The 15,576-nt window shown below is 40.6% G+C and overlaps 1 protein-coding gene across 45 annotated transcripts in view; it reads right to left on the bottom strand.

The window, feature by feature from the left end:
* Map4 (microtubule associated protein 4) overlaps positions 1-15,576 on the bottom strand; it is a 143,926-nt gene that overhangs the window by 30,821 nt on the left and 97,529 nt on the right. For 28 of the 45 annotated variants that reach the window (XM_076577102.1, XM_076577103.1, XM_076577106.1 and 25 more), the window contains one exon: positions 14,617-14,730. In XM_076577102.1, coding sequence (XP_076433217.1) covers positions 14,617-14,730 — 114 coding nt within the window. Of the gene's footprint in view, positions 1-11,013; positions 14,119-14,616; positions 14,731-15,576 lie in introns of all 45 variants that reach the window. The other 17 variants (XM_076577094.1, XM_076577086.1, XM_076577088.1 and 14 more) reach the window with 1 other exon arrangement.

The following is a 15,576-nucleotide window of genomic DNA, read 5'->3' as shown; positions in this document are numbered from 1 at the left end:
AACAAAAGAAAGAGAATGCAAGGCCACTGGTTGTTAATCTGTAAATATAATTTCCTGCTGGCTTGCACTATGTTTAGCCCTATAATTTAAAATACAGTATGGTGCCAATTCAGGCACCAAGGACAGTAATTATTTCAGCTTTCACCGATATAGATACATGTGTACCCACACATCCACATAACTGATTCTATGCCTAGCCTGCTAAATCCACCCACTCAAAAAACTGTTTTAAAAATAAGCAAGGCTCATTTGCCAATCCTCAGCTATAAGCCCTGAATAATGATTCCAGGAAATTGCTCAAATTTGTACTTAAAGAAAACACCTTAATGTAAAATTAAGACAGGCACTCACTCCTCAGAGGAATGGTGGGTGGGTTTTGCTGTCACAGCAGCCGATCAAATTCTTTCAAAACTCACTAGTGAGAATAGGACTTTCCTCTTAGCTGACTGGCCCACTCCCATTCTTGGGAGCTTTCCCTTCATTCTCTATTTATTTAATGTGTGTGCATTCCATAGAAAGCAAAGGTTAACTTCCAGGAGTCGGTTCCGTTCAGCCATGTTGGCTCCAGGGATCAAATTCAGGTTATAAGGCTTTTTCACAACTGAGCCATCTTGCCAGCCCAACTGCCTCTATTTCTGTTTCTTTATAAAATTCAAAACCTAACTTGAGTAGGATTTCCAAAGACCCATGGGTTCTACTGCTATCTGTACTGGGAGTTTAATGAAGGGCTTAAAGCCATCAGTATGCTAGGCTTGATTGTGCACAATTCTAATCCTAGTACTGAGCAGGCAGATGCAAGTCAATCAGTGGGAATTTGGGGCCGCCTGGGCTACAATAGTAAGACTCTCTCTCAAAGACATCAGTGCACAGGACTTTTGGACATGTACTCTAATAATAAAACACAAGTCCAATTGTATACCACACTTGTGCTTCTATTCTTGTTTCTGCTTCTTCTTGGTTCCTTGCCGGAGCTGGGTGCTCCCTCCTGCCCAGCTCTGCTCTCTCCAGGGACTGACGGGCAAGCACATTTAACAACAGCTCTTCTTTCCATTTCTAGACTCAGGGACAAATCTGTGGCTTGGAGATTTTCCTACCCATTAGAACCCACTGCCCCCATTTAGTGCAGGCACAATCCCTTGCTTCCTTTTGTAGTTTACAAATCATACATTTAGGACTAAGTGACCATACAACAAAATTCCTAGACTGTGAGACCACCTTATACTGTAAGACTGTTGTATAGTGCACTGCTTGGAACAAAGCCGGTTTTGTTGTCTGGCTTGTCCTAACACACGATCCTGTAAGACAGTCTACCAGAATCATCCTAAAGAAGGACTTTTTCTCTTTCTTTCTTTCTTTCTTTCTTCCTTTCTTTCTTTCTTTCTTTCTTTCTTTAAAGATTTATTTATCTATTATGTATGCAGTGTTCTGCCTGCACATACACCTGCAGGCCAGAAGAGGGCACCAGATCTCATTACGAATGGTTGTGAGCCACCATGTGGTTGCTGGGAATTGAACTCTGGACCTCTGGAAGAGCAGCCAGTGCTCTTAACCACTGAGCCATCTCTCGAGCCCAAGAAGGACTTTTTCTAAGAGTGTAACTGGTGGTATATATATCCCTGTAGTTCTAAGGACTCAGGTGGCTGAGTTGGGAGGCTGGCCTAGGAAATGCACTCTGCCTTAATTCAAAAGAAAGAAAAACAAAAGACCCATTCTATCTTTGGTTTGAAAACAAATATGTGGGATGTACAACATTTCTAAATCCCTATACATCTCTTATACCCAAGTCTGGTACTTTCAGTTCTGAGGTTCCTGTCATCTTTGGACGACCAGTGTCACAGAACTCAGATCCCATGAGGTTTTTAAATGTGGGGTTCTAGTGGGCAGTATGTCCAATGCCCTTTTGCCTCACCAGAGTGAGGTAGCAGCATGGCTAAACACAGTAGCCATGAGTTGGCTATCAAATGCCTACAGGAAAAAGTGGCATGGAAATTTGCCCATTGTTTTTACTTCTATCCAGTTAGAAGACAACATAACAACCATCATGCATTTAAGATCTAATTTCAATGCCATTTAAGACCTCATGTCAATGTTTAATTAATAGAAAATGGGGGGGGGGGAGCTACCTCTCAAAATCTAACTGCCTGAAAGAAAACATCTCATTCGCTGAATCCCTTCCAAAACATTCTATAAAATGTCTGCAAAGACACTGAAATGTGTACATAGGATGCTTGAACAGCTCCTATAACCTGTTCTCCTCATTTTACAGAAAGTGTCCCCCCTAAAAAAAAATTTTTTTTCTGCCCACAATCAAAAGGTTAAAATATAACAGAAAAGCTCAGGTCTCATTTCTGACCACCTGTCTTCCTATACCACTGAATAACAGTTCATCTTATTTATTTACTGGATGACAACTCTTCAAAAAGTCCCTTCAACTCTGGTGCTAGTTTCAAACAGGGGGTCCTGCATTTGCCAGGCAAATGTTCCTCCATTTAGACAAATCCCCAGCCCAATTCTTTTAAAAAGATAAAAATATTTGTGCATAGATACATATGAGTATTCTTTTGAGGAATAGCATCTACCTCTTTTGAGATGGGCTCTCTCACTGGATGGAAGGTCAGCAATTAGGTTAGACTGGCTAAACTCCAAGGTCCTCCTGTTTCTACCTCCCTAGCACTGAAATTACAGGTTTACCCCCACCTTGTTCATCTTCCTTCCACAGGTTCTGGGGATCAAATTCAGGCCTTCATGCATACAAGGCAAACACTTCCTGAGTGAGCTATCTCCCTAGTTCTTCCTTTTCAACTTTATTATTTATTTATACCACCCCCCCCCAATTTTGACAAGATCTTACTACATAGCTCTGGCTGGTCTGCAACTTGCTATATAGGCCATGTTGGCCTAGAACTCATAGAATTGGCCTGCTTCTACCTTCTGAACATTAGCATTAAAAATGTGAGCCACCATGCCTGGCCAACTTATTTACTTTTGAAACAGGGTATTACTGCACAGCCTTTATTGGCTTGTAACTCAGTATCTTCCTGCTTCAAGCCTTTCAAGTGCTAGGGTTATCCATATTCACCATCATTCTCAGATCAGATATGGCTCTCCATTTTAATATTTCTTTAATTAGCAAAGAAAAATAGTTTAGGGGCTGGAGAGATGGCTCAGAGGTTAAGATAAGAGCATTGGCTGCTCTTCCAGAGGACCTGGGTTCAATTGCCAGCACCCACGTTGCCAGCTCACAACTGTCTCTAACTCCAGATCCAGGGGATCTAGCATACTCACAAAAATAAACATGTAGGCAAAACACCAATGCACACAAAATAATAATAATTAAAACAAATAGTTTAGTATTTATTTGAGACAGGGACTCATGAGCATAAGACAGCCTCAGACATACTAGTCAGAATTTCATAAAATTCTTCTCCTTCCTAAAGATTTATGAACTACAGGGTAATCCTCTATTTATAAGCATTTCCTGAGAGCTCCTTGCGAGGGAAGATGACCTGTCACATCTGCCATGTGGGTAACCAACACAGAGGTAGATGAACAATAAAACAGTTGCTTATAAAAGTGCTATGGAGGCAGGGAAGGGCAGATCTCTTTGAGTTCAAATCCAGCCTAGTCCACATAGTGAGTTCCAGGACAGTCAGGGGCTCTGTGGTGAGATTCTGTCTCAAAACAATAAATAAAGTTAGTGGGAGGGTAGGTGGGCAGCAATGTTTCTTTATCATTTGATCTGACCTTCTCTTTCATTAAAGTAGCCCTCAATTACTCTCAAAAGCTGGCACATTTTTTTCTTTTTTCAGCACTGTAATTTGAATCCGGGGCCTCAAATCCAGGGCTGTATTACTGAGCCCCAGCCACAATTCAAGAACTAGTGATGTGGAATGCCATTTGGGCATATGGTTTGAGGTTCACTTTATTCAGGTTAAATTTAATAAAAGTACATGGATTTTTGTGTCTGGTCACAAGGTGGTTTCTAAGACTCTTTGGTCAGATATACAATGTCATGGCAATCCTCCAAGGGAGTGGGTACAGCCAGATGTACTGACAGATGTTTGTTTTTTGTGCCTGGAGTTGATATTTAACCTGTTCAGGGCCTTGGATTTCTGTATGCTCCATGGTTGGTTTCTCTGAATTCTCATTAGTTACCAAGGCAACACTATATTCCAGATTGACCAACTGTTCTGTTATTGTCTCCAGGAAACCATCCTAATAAATTATCATTACAATGAAAGTTAGTAATTGAAGCAGCCTTCAATTACTCTCAATAGCTGGCACATTTTTTTTCTTTTTTCATTACCATGACCAATAGTATTCCTTACTAATATAAGCCAAAGGTTAAAGTTATAATCTGTTTTCTTTCTTGGATATAATAATAGTTACACATATCTATATTCAAAGCCATATTTTACTGAATTTTAGGAACATATCTCAGTACATGTTCAACTCAAGAACATTATGATTCTCCCTGATTAACATTTAAAAGTTAGGAAGTCAACAGACAGAATGAAAAAAACTGAAATTAGTAATCTGATTTATGTAAACTCAAAGCACTAAAATGAAGTAAAAGAAAACTCTACCAAGAAGGACAATGTCCTTCTTTTAGGCAAAGTTCTGACCTTCTCATGGCCTCTACCAGAGGAAAAGAAAATGACCCAACTAAATCCAGACAGAAACACAAGCCTATCCACCAATACTTTGAGGGTAATTTAAGATCTTCTGTCTATGGAAGTACGTAGGACTCCTGAGAGCCTTTAGGAATTTATCTTCTTTCCCCTAATCTCTACTTAAAAGGCTTTAGAGATTTCACTGGTTCCCCAATGACTTCTCTGACAATCATACCACAGCATTTACCACTTCCTCAAATACACCATGCCACTGCATGCCACTGTGCCATCACTCAGTTCCACAAATGCTTTGCTCAGCAAAGTCTTGACAACACTTCCTGACCCATTCAGACCCCAGAACTCTTGCTCTTCTACAGGGACTCAGGACCTTTTTCTTCTTCATTCCTATAGTGAATGGCTCATGTTTCTCACTAGTCTGTTATCTTTCTATTCTGGAATTCCTTGAAGAATGCAGGAAATATGTTACTGTCTACTTTTTTGTTTGTTTGGTTTTAGCTTTTTAGATGGGATTCCTTTGTTTAACAGTCCTGGCTGTTCTGGAACTTGATTTGTAGATATGGCTAGCCTTGAACTCACAGAGATCAGCTTGCCTCTCTGTGCACCACCACGATGGACTCTAACCTACTTTTAGAACATGGTAATAACATATTGTATCTACTGAATGAATAAATGAAATACCAACATGCCCAAAATCATACTGTATGTTCACTATTTACAAAGCAGCAGGCATTAACTTATGTGTAAACCTATACAAATAACCACCATTACTAAACAGTTCAAAGAACAAACACTTGGAATTTGTTCACAGATGAGATTATCTGTCTTCAGTGGATATGTCACAAAAAAATACAAGTCCCATTTACTGTTTACCTTCATATTTTAATGAAGTGAGTATGTATCTACAACAGTGAAATTCAGAAGTTTATTTTTTTAAGATTTAAATTTTTTTGAAGATTTTTTTAATAAACTTTTTTTATATTTATTTATTATGTACACAGCATATATAGCTGCAGGCCAGAAGAAGAGGGCACCAGATCTCATTACAGATGGTTGTGAGCCACCATGTGGTTGCTGGGAATTGAACTCAGGACCTCTGGAAAAGCAGTCAGTGCTCTTAATCTCTGAGCCATCTCTCCAGCCCCAGAAGTTTATTTTTACCATGTTTCTTAAATCGCCTAATGCTCTATCAGCCAGAGAGTAAAGTGAAAGGTGAGAGAATGTGAAGGACCTCTTTAAGCAGGGTAGCTCAGTGATGGAGTGCTTGTGTAGCACTCAATATGGCAAAGAAAAAAATACTAGTATCCTTTGGAAGGAGAGATATAATATGAAACTTTTATTTCTGTGTTGGAGTAATTGCATGTGAGGCTGTGTGTTCGACCCCTACCTCACATTTATCCACACATCAGGCAAGATAACTAACATTCCAAAACATATTTAGATGTTTTCTTTCAAACAAGGTGATAGCAGCAGCCAAGGGGGATTGTTTTGAGGGTTAACCGAAAAATAAAGAGAGTTTACAACAGTGCTGGGCAAAGCAAATTTTAATAAATGGTAGCTATTTTCAGCTGTGTGACACAGAATCCCAGTAAATTCCACTAATATGCTCAAAAAAAAAAAAAAAAAAGCCAATCTGGGCAGAGTGGCAAAAAGGCTTCTGGCACTGGAGAGGTAGAAGAAGGAAGGTATCAAGGTTAAGGCCAACCTGGCTGCAAGGAGACTGTCAAGGGAAGCAAACACCGGGCAGCAAGAAGGTGAGTTGAGGACAGAACAAAGAAAGGCGTATCACAAAGGGCAGCCTTTTAAGAAAAGATTATAAAATGGGCGTTTCTCTAGTTGTGAAATAGTAGCAACTCCTAAGATTGCAAATGCTTTTTTTTTTTTTAAACTGCTGAGCATATTTTATTTATGTATAAGGGCTTTGAAACTGTTAGAATTCTGGGTTTATAAATTACTTCAAGTTTCACACCAAGACAATTTCCTACCATAAACTGACATTCCCAGCTGCTGGCAAACAGTTGATGAGCTCCAGCAAACTGAAGTAAGATAAAAAGGAGAACAGGGTTCAGCATGGAAAGGAAGGGCCTATCTCTAGGGTCCCCAAGTGTACTGTCATTTAGCTCTACTTGGTTTCCAGGGAAACAGCTAATGAGAAATATATACTGTAACCGGACATTTAACACCCTCCCTTCCCAACTTGTGCTTCCCTTTACAAAAATGGGTGGTGGTGCGATAAGACCTGTTTTGATGAATTGAGATCAGGCATCCTCATGTACATCCATAAATCTTTCCTGCCTAGAACAATATTCATCAGACATAAAGAAACGTTTTGCTAAAGTTTTCCCAAATTTGAAGGTGGCATGAAAATGTAAAAGAGAGAAAACATGATGCTAGAAAAAATGTCCGTTCATTTCCAAAAAGGCTAAGGTTAACAAAAGGTAATTTATTCTAAATTTAAAATACATGTAAAACTCTACACTAAGTACAAAGAAGAAACACCAGTAAATCAAACATAAACTTAGCATGGAAAACACTGGACAGAGTCAAAGGCTTAGAATTTAATCCTAAACTAAATTAAATAAAAAAATATGCTAGGCAGGGTAAGACATGCCTTTAACTAACGCCAGTAAACAAGAGGCAGTCAGATCTCTGAGTTCCAGGTCAGCCAGGGCTACACAGGGAGACTCAAAATAAGCAAACAAAAACAAAGAAAATTATATGGTCATTAACTGTCATCTAACTTTTTATTGGGAAGGACCTACAATTTGTATGAAATTCTCCTGAGGAAAGAATGAGTAATACTTCAGATTCAAGCAGACTTGGGTTCAGAATTTAGCTCTTCTATACTCCTGTATAATCTTGAGAGTCTCCTATAAAATATACAGTATCTTTTTGTATGTGTGTGTGTGAGAGAGAAACAGAGACAGACACATGTCTTCTTCCTATGGGTAACCAGATAGATAATATTCACTCACCAATATATGGTAAGCATTCATTTTATTTATTGTATATGTATACAAATGCATGCTACAGTACTTATGTGGAGGTCAGGACAACCTACCATGTAGACTCTGAATGTCAGATTCAGGTCGTCTATCTCAGCAGCAAGCACCTTTATCTGCTGAGCCATTATGCCACCCAGCACTATTATTTTTTTATTAATGCCACTAATATCAATACTGACCAGATTGAAATCCATGTGTAAAATCATTTGACAAGACAAATGGAGTCAAAACAGGTGAGAATCAACAATCTGGAAGATAGCACTTAGCATGAATGACTCAAGTAAAGAGCAATGGTATATTGCTCTAAGGGCATCCATGTCTACCAGCTATGGATAAAACATCATCAGATCAGAGATAAGGCATGGTGGTATGTGCCTGTAATCTCAGCACTGGGGAGACAGAGGCCATCTAGTAAAGAGTTTCAGGCCTCCCAGTGTTGGGAGCAGGAAGAGACTTTTGCCCACAGGTCATCAGAGAAACCAGTAATGTTTCTCTGCCCTTTCAAAGAGAAGGACATATAACCTGTTTGTCTATCCAGAAAGCTGGGAATTGGAAGTGATAAACAGCTTGGTGATCTGCATTATCTGTTGGGCCAGGCCATATCAAGCTCTCACAACCAGGACCAGAGATGGATAGTAATATAAATGACCATTACCTGTATCATCAGGGGCTCCCCCAAGCTCCTACAACCAGGATCAGAGATAGATGATGGTCAAATGACCCTATACTGTATGACCATAACTAGGCCAGATCCTTCCTTAAGCTTAAGCTAATACAGGTAGCCTATCCCTAGAACCCATATTCTTGGAAGAAATGGCACATACTTTGAAATGAGTTTGGATGTAACTATGAACCGGGTAATATATTATACTAGGAAACTTTTTCTCCACATTGTACTGGGTCTAAGTATGCTGGCAATAAACTGCTCTGACTAAGTCACACTGAACTGAGTTTGCATTCTTACCTCTTCCCAGCCTGACAGCTGCAGACACCCCATTCCCACCAATCCCAGGACTGCTATAGTAAGACTCTGCCTTAAAAACGAGTATGACTACATAAGCATGTACTGAGCTGTAAAGCTCTGTTGAAAACCTAACAAGTTTAAACAGAAAGGTTTGTGTGAGTTAAGCATGTCACATCTGTTTATATATAATATCGTGAAATATGCATGTCATTATTCTTTTTTTAAGATTAATTTTATGTGTATGGTGTTCTATTTGCATGTATGTCTGCACGCCAGAAGAGGGCATCAGATCCCATTATAGATGGCTGTAAGCCACCATGTAGTTTTTGGGAATTGAACTCAGAACCTCGGGAAGAGCTGCCAATGCTCTCAATTGCTGAGCCATCTCTCCAGCCCCGCATGCCATTATTTAAGCATAACTTCATTGGAAAATGTCTAATGTTTAATGGATAGAAAAACACAATTTTAATGTTTATTCCTTTGTATCTTGTCAATGTGTTAATCAATTAAAAATTAATTAACTTTAGGGAATTATAGAAATGACTATACTCACAAAGTAAAATAGTAGATATGGAAAAAAATAAAGAAAATTTCTTGACTTTTTTTTTGACAGGATCTTATGTTTCCCAGACTGGCCTTGAATTCCTGATCCTCCTACCTTCATCTCCCAAATGGGAATTACAGGTGTGACCTAGGGTGTCCAGCTCAGGATAAAACCTTTTTTTTTTTCTTTAAGATTTTATTCAACTTTATTCTTTGTGCACTAGTGTGAAGGTGTCCATCCCCTGGAACTAGAGTTACGGACAGTTGTGACCTGCCATGTGGTTGCTGGGAATTGAATCCAAGTCCTCTGGAAAAGCAGCCAGTGCTCTTAACTGCTGAGCCATCTCTCCAGCCCCTTTTAGATAAATAGATAAAACCTATTCAAAAGTATCTATTGTTCTCAGAGGTAGCAATTGGTAGAATTTAGAGAAACAGCAATAAATTTTGCTCAATACTCATTACACTCCCTTCAGCCACTCTGCAAGGTGACTCCTAACACATAACTGAGTCTAGGATGAACCTGGCAGAGTCTGACTAAGAACAAACCTGATTTCGAGAATTCTCTGCAAACACTGAACGTTTCTTTGGAAATCCTGGCTAGGTTCTCCAAAAATGTACTTGTTACCTTTTAATCACTGATAAAACTAATGATAAAAAATTGGCCTAGCAAATAAAACTAAAGAATGTGGTAGAATTCTGGAATGTTCCCTACATGCTATTCTGTTTCATTTTCTGCTTTGTTAATTGAGTAGCTAAGAGAAGAAATATAAAAGTAGAAAGATGAAAATAGACTGTGTATCCTTTCTTACACCACAAGTATTCCAATCCATGTGCTTATTCATGCCAGCACAGACTTTCACCACAAGGACAGGTCCACACCGTGCAGAACACAACCTCATGATGAAACTTTTGCAAAAGTCTACCTAGCTACTTGGCACAAGAAACTGGTGTTTTTGTTGCTGTTTTTAAATTTCTCGTTAGTAGCTGAATCATGCAAACTGGTTAAGAAAGCACTGTTTGTTGGCTGCAAAAATCTTGAAAAGCAAGGAATTATTTTTAAAGTTAGGTTTAGGGAACCCATGACTAAATGTGTCTGGGGGAGGGGGGCAATGCAAACACACATGATTAATATCTACATCTTAAGAAAAAAATTAATCTTAATCTCACTCCAATTACTTATTAAAATTCCAAAGGGCAAAATTAGGAGGAAGTTTACCATCATAGGTGAAGTTTATGAGCAGTTTGGTGAACATAGGCTATGCCTCAAACTCTAATCCATATGCAAACTACTGACCAATGGTAGTTACAGCAACAAAACTTGTCAAACTAGTCTCTCCTACCTGGTTCCTTGAGAGATCATTTCCCACTACTAGAAACATGAAGTCTGTGCCAACCAATGCTAGGGCTACTAGTATAAAGGCATTCCATTTTCATTTGAACTGAAAGCAATTTGGATGTTTACTCCCACTACCTTGAGCTATTTACATACTAAAAATAAAAGAACAACAACAACAACAAAGCCAAGTTTCTTAACTTTATTTGGTGTAAATATTTACACCAAATAATGACTGCTGCTCTGCCTAAATTTTACACATAGGTATACAATGCAAGAAAAAGAGGGCTGCAATGCTCTCAAGATACAGGGCTGCATTAAGAAGGCATGCAACCAAGTCACCAGTCCCTCAAGCTGAACACAGGGCATGCGTTGGCTGAGAAAAACATGTAAGTAGCAGTTACAGGGTTCCATGCCAACAAACCAGTGATCTACAAGGATGATTAGAGTCGCAATGGAACCCAGGCACAGGCTGTCTGCTTTTTGATGCTGATTAAAAAGCCAAAGCACACACGTTTCCCCATGGCAGGGTCATACCACTGGACTTGAGCAGCCTGGGTTTTTCTCTCTCCTGGCTTGCAGACTTTGGCAAACGTGGGGTGAGTCCTCGAGACTTCGTAGGTCTCATGTAGCCTTTCACTGGTTCTGCCATTCTGCTTTTGTCTTCCTTCTTCCTTTCACTCAGCACCGTCCGTTCAGATATCCCCAGCATCTTCTGAGGAGCTTCGATCCCATTACCTTTCAACTGGGGGACTTGGGGGTCCTTGTAAGCAGTCACCACTAATTTACCTTCTCCCTCAACACTGCCACATGAGAAACCAGACTGTTCTGTTGTTAGCATGGCAACACACTCCAATTTTGTGACTTTACAAGATAGACTAGTTTCTTTTAATTTATCCTTTTCATTTTCTGGAGGCAAAAGAATGGTATCTAGCTTCTTATCCAAACTATCTGAGCCCTTGGAATCTCTCTCTCTCTCATTTTGGTCCTCAGACAAACTGAAATTCTTTGATTTACTTCTCAAAGGGTCAGGGTTTTGAACTGGGGCCGAGTCTTTCTCAGTTCTCTTCTCCTCGTTCACTAAAGATGCTGGCAAACCACCATTATATGCATGTGTTTCTAGGACTCTGACCTCTTCTGGCAGGCTCTGGCTTTCTGAGGGCACACCAGGAAGGAAGTGTCCTTTAGCTGGCTCTATGGCAAGCTGTGCTGAATGTTTAGAGGACCCATGCTGCTCTAATTCAGATTCTCCTACCTCATGCCTTTCAGGGATTATCCCTACTTCATTCTTCCCGCAACCTGAAAGCTCACCTTTATTCTTAAGAGAACCCTCTCCACGACTGTTAATCTTTCCCTGGGCTTGTGTAGTCCCAGGAATGCCTGTGCTAGCAGAGGGCACAGCAGCAGAGGGAGCCTTGGACGTTTCTTGACCCGGGACTCCATCTTTGCTATAAGTATCTTGTACTAATAATTTGGAATTCTGGGCTAAGAATCTCTCTTGCCCACTTTTTCTACAAGTGTCAGGCAAGGAATCATCTTCTTTTACTACCTGAGGAGAAGGACATGGCTGCGTTTCACAGCCTGCTGATCCCATAACCTCTGGAGGAGCTGACTTACTCAGTCCTGATGGTTCTCTCCCAGAGGTAAATGTAATATTTCTATTTTCATCCATATACCCCATTCCTTCAATTCTACAGTCTCCTGTGGTTTCCATGGGAATATGTATTTTTGTTGTATCTGTCCTAATCTCCAAACTGTGCTTCTCAGGAGAACTATTTTTAACTTTTTCACATTTCCCATCATTACTCCTTTTATTAGGTTTGTCAGCCACTGCAGTGTGTCCCTTGGCTACACGTGTCTTGTTTTCCTCGGGTTCTACTGAGGGAACAAATCCTGCTCCCCAGACTGGGTCCTGGGAGCTCCCGTCTGTCACCTTGTCAGCTGGTTCACTAGGAACAGTAGAAGCTTGGCCTGCGTTTGTTTTATTCCCCACGAGAGCCCCAAGTTCAACAGAAGTAGACTCAACATTCTTACTCTTTATGTCAGCAACTTCCACTGTGGGCGTGGGGGAGAACAAAGGAGCGTGTATTTTAGGGAAAGCCTGCCCTAATTCCCCCTTGTTATGGGCTATATTACCATCATCACTCTCCTTCTCTACACAAGGTGGGCTGATGATTTCCTCCTTGCCCTCCATTTTGCTAGGCTGTACAGGATAATTATTTTTAAACTTTTTGTTTCTGCCTTCATTGACTCTCTTTTTAGTCTTTTCAGAAATCCAGGGGGTTGACTCATGATCCATCCAAAGGCACTTCCCTTCCTTGCTCTGGTTACTGATGCCCGTATTTTTAACCTCAGCACTTCTTTCTGTCCTAGCATACGAAGTCTGAGTACAGCTTGACCCAGTTTCCAAAGGAATCAATGGTATGGTGCTTCCCACACCAGCATCAGCCACGTCCCTGGCCACCCTCACCACTGCCTCAGTGAGATTAGTAACAGCCTCTGGTTGCTTTGAAGAATCCAAGCCTAGCCCTCTTCTCGGAGTCTCAATAGTCACTATTCCAGGTTCAGGGACTGGCTCACTTGGCATAGGAACAGCTCTCCCCTCCTTCTCACTGGTCAGAAGGAGTGGCCCCTCAGATCTGGTTCCTAACTTCCCAGAGCCTGCTCTGACTTTCCCAGGACCCCTTCCCTTTCTGCTTTTGCTCTGCAGCCCAGCAGCCTGCATTAACTCTTGGTCTTTCAGCCCCTGTGAAGTGAAGAGGCTGGTTCCATCTCTTGGCTTAGGGCATGTCTCTGGATTTATTTCTCTAACATCTTTAGCATCTTTAACTCCGTCAGGAAACATCTGCAGCTTAGTCATTTCACTCTCACCATTGCCTTCTTTCTGACAGTCTTCTACCAATCTGCTGTGTGCAGCACTGTCTATCGGGGATCCTTCCAAACGGGATGGGCCCGCTGCCATGCTGGCATCCACTAAAGGCTTCAGGTGTGATGGAGCTGAGGATCTGTGTTGCTCCTGCTGTAGCAAGTTCTCACCTTGGTTCTCTGGCACTGAGCGGTTACCTCTGTGGTCTTCCTCTACTCTCAGCTTGAGCTGAGCATTTACAACAGTCTCTGGAGGTTGTACTGGACATGAAGTAATGCTATGACTCTCTGCACAGTCAGGCTTCAAGACTTCTCTGGATACAAGTCCATATTCTGTGCCCACAGTAGTAGGCTGGCTGGGACCAACACCTGACTTCAAGGGCCCGGGCGAAACAGGATGATCTTTGGGCCCATCTGCATTGTCGTCCCAAGGTCCCCCAGCTCGGGACTGAGGATATCTCTTTTGCTTTGGTTTCTTCTTCTTTTTCCTCATTATCATTGGCATGCTTTCTATATCCCTGGCCTCCCTGACATGATCTCTCTGGGGTACTAGCAATTCAGCATGAATATTTTTCCTTTGGTTCCCATGCTCACCACAGGAAGATGAACCAGAGACCAAACCCAACTCAGAAAAAGGGTAGGGGCCCAGTCTGGGATCAAGAGTCTTCCATGAAGGAGAACCTTCCAGCAGCTCAGGAGGGACCCTGGCAGGCCTGGCCCGGGCTGACCTGCGGTCACTGGGTCTGCAAACGTGTTTACCTTGTGAGGGAGGGGTACCTGTAATACATGAACTTGGCTAAAATTCTAAACAACAAATTCCTTGTTATCATTTCTAAAAAGAAAGTTTATTTAGTGACTCATTTAAGTAGTCTATTTTCACAGCATTCACTCATTCATTTGCTCGTAAAATGTTTTTTCCCAAAACATTTCTCATCCTTAGCTGGGGTAATCAAAGACCATCACCTCAAGTCAAGAATTATTTTTTTCAGATATATTTATAAAACATTAAGATATTTAAAAAATCTTCACCTTATTAAAGTAGTTGAGAGTACACTGAGAAGACTGAAATAACAAGCTCAGGAACTGACAGAACGGTGAACAGTCAACTCGATCAAAATTTAGTGTCCTCAAGCGACACTAAAGAAATGGAATATATTGAAGAAAACTGACTTCATAAACTGTTCTAATAATTACCACCACACAATACAGGAACAAAAAATGTCCATCACCATCCCACCACTCGTAAGTGAACTATTTGAAGGATTCTCAACTTACCTGAAGAAAGTTCAGAAGACTGACTGCCAGAGGTTTCCTTCTGCTCTAAGTTCTCTAACAGAGTACCTTCATCTACTGGCAAGTTAGACTTTTGATCTGCAGCTTTGACTGGTTCTAAAGGTAATAGTAAAAATTCATGTAAGTTTCAGAGAAACAGTATTTCAACTATTTTTCCATCTGCCATAAAATGGAGATGAGAATGTATTTTAGAGAATTCTCATACACTAAACAACAGAAAACCGGAGGGGCATCATCAAGAGGGTTCCCTGTTTTATTCCTTTTTTAAATTAATTTTTGCCTGTTGGTGGTGGCAAATGTCTTTAATCCCAGCACTCAGGAGACAGAACAAGGAGGATCTCTGTGAGTTCGATGCCAGCCTGGTCTACAGAGGGAGATCCAGGACAAGCACCAAAACTACACAGAGAAATCCTGTCTCAAAAAAATAAATAAATACACAATAAATAAATAAATAAACGATTAATTAAATAATTAAATGATCGATTGTTTTGTTTTTTTTTTTAATTTATCTTATGTGGAGGAGCACACGTCACAGCATATATTTGGAGGTCAGAGAACACTTCAGTTGGTTCTCTCCATTCACCATGGAGGTCCCAGTAATTAAACTTAGTTCATCAGGCTTGATGGCTGGTGCCCTCACACGATGAGACATCAGCACTATTTTTGTCTTTGTAAATAAAATAAAATAAGCCAGGCGGTGGTGGTGCACACCTTTAATCCCAGCACTTGGGAGGCAGAGGCAAGTGGATCTCTGTGAGTTCGAGGCCAGCCTGGTCTACAGAGCTAGTCCAGGACAGGCACCAAAGCTAGAGAAACCGTGTCATAAAAAAACCAATCAATAAATAATAAATAAATAATAAATAAATAAATCAAACAAACAAACAAAAAACCCAAACAAAGAATTGATTTTGAAAGCCAGAGAGAATGATCCAATGGAAAGGA

This window comes from Peromyscus maniculatus, chromosome 7, assembly GCF_049852395.1.
Source record: "Peromyscus maniculatus bairdii isolate BWxNUB_F1_BW_parent chromosome 7, HU_Pman_BW_mat_3.1, whole genome shotgun sequence".
Classification (NCBI taxonomy): Eukaryota; Metazoa; Chordata; class Mammalia; order Rodentia; family Cricetidae; genus Peromyscus; species Peromyscus maniculatus.
The sequence above is the reverse complement of the archived record's forward strand: the minus strand, read 5'-3'. Positions and strand labels throughout refer to the sequence as shown.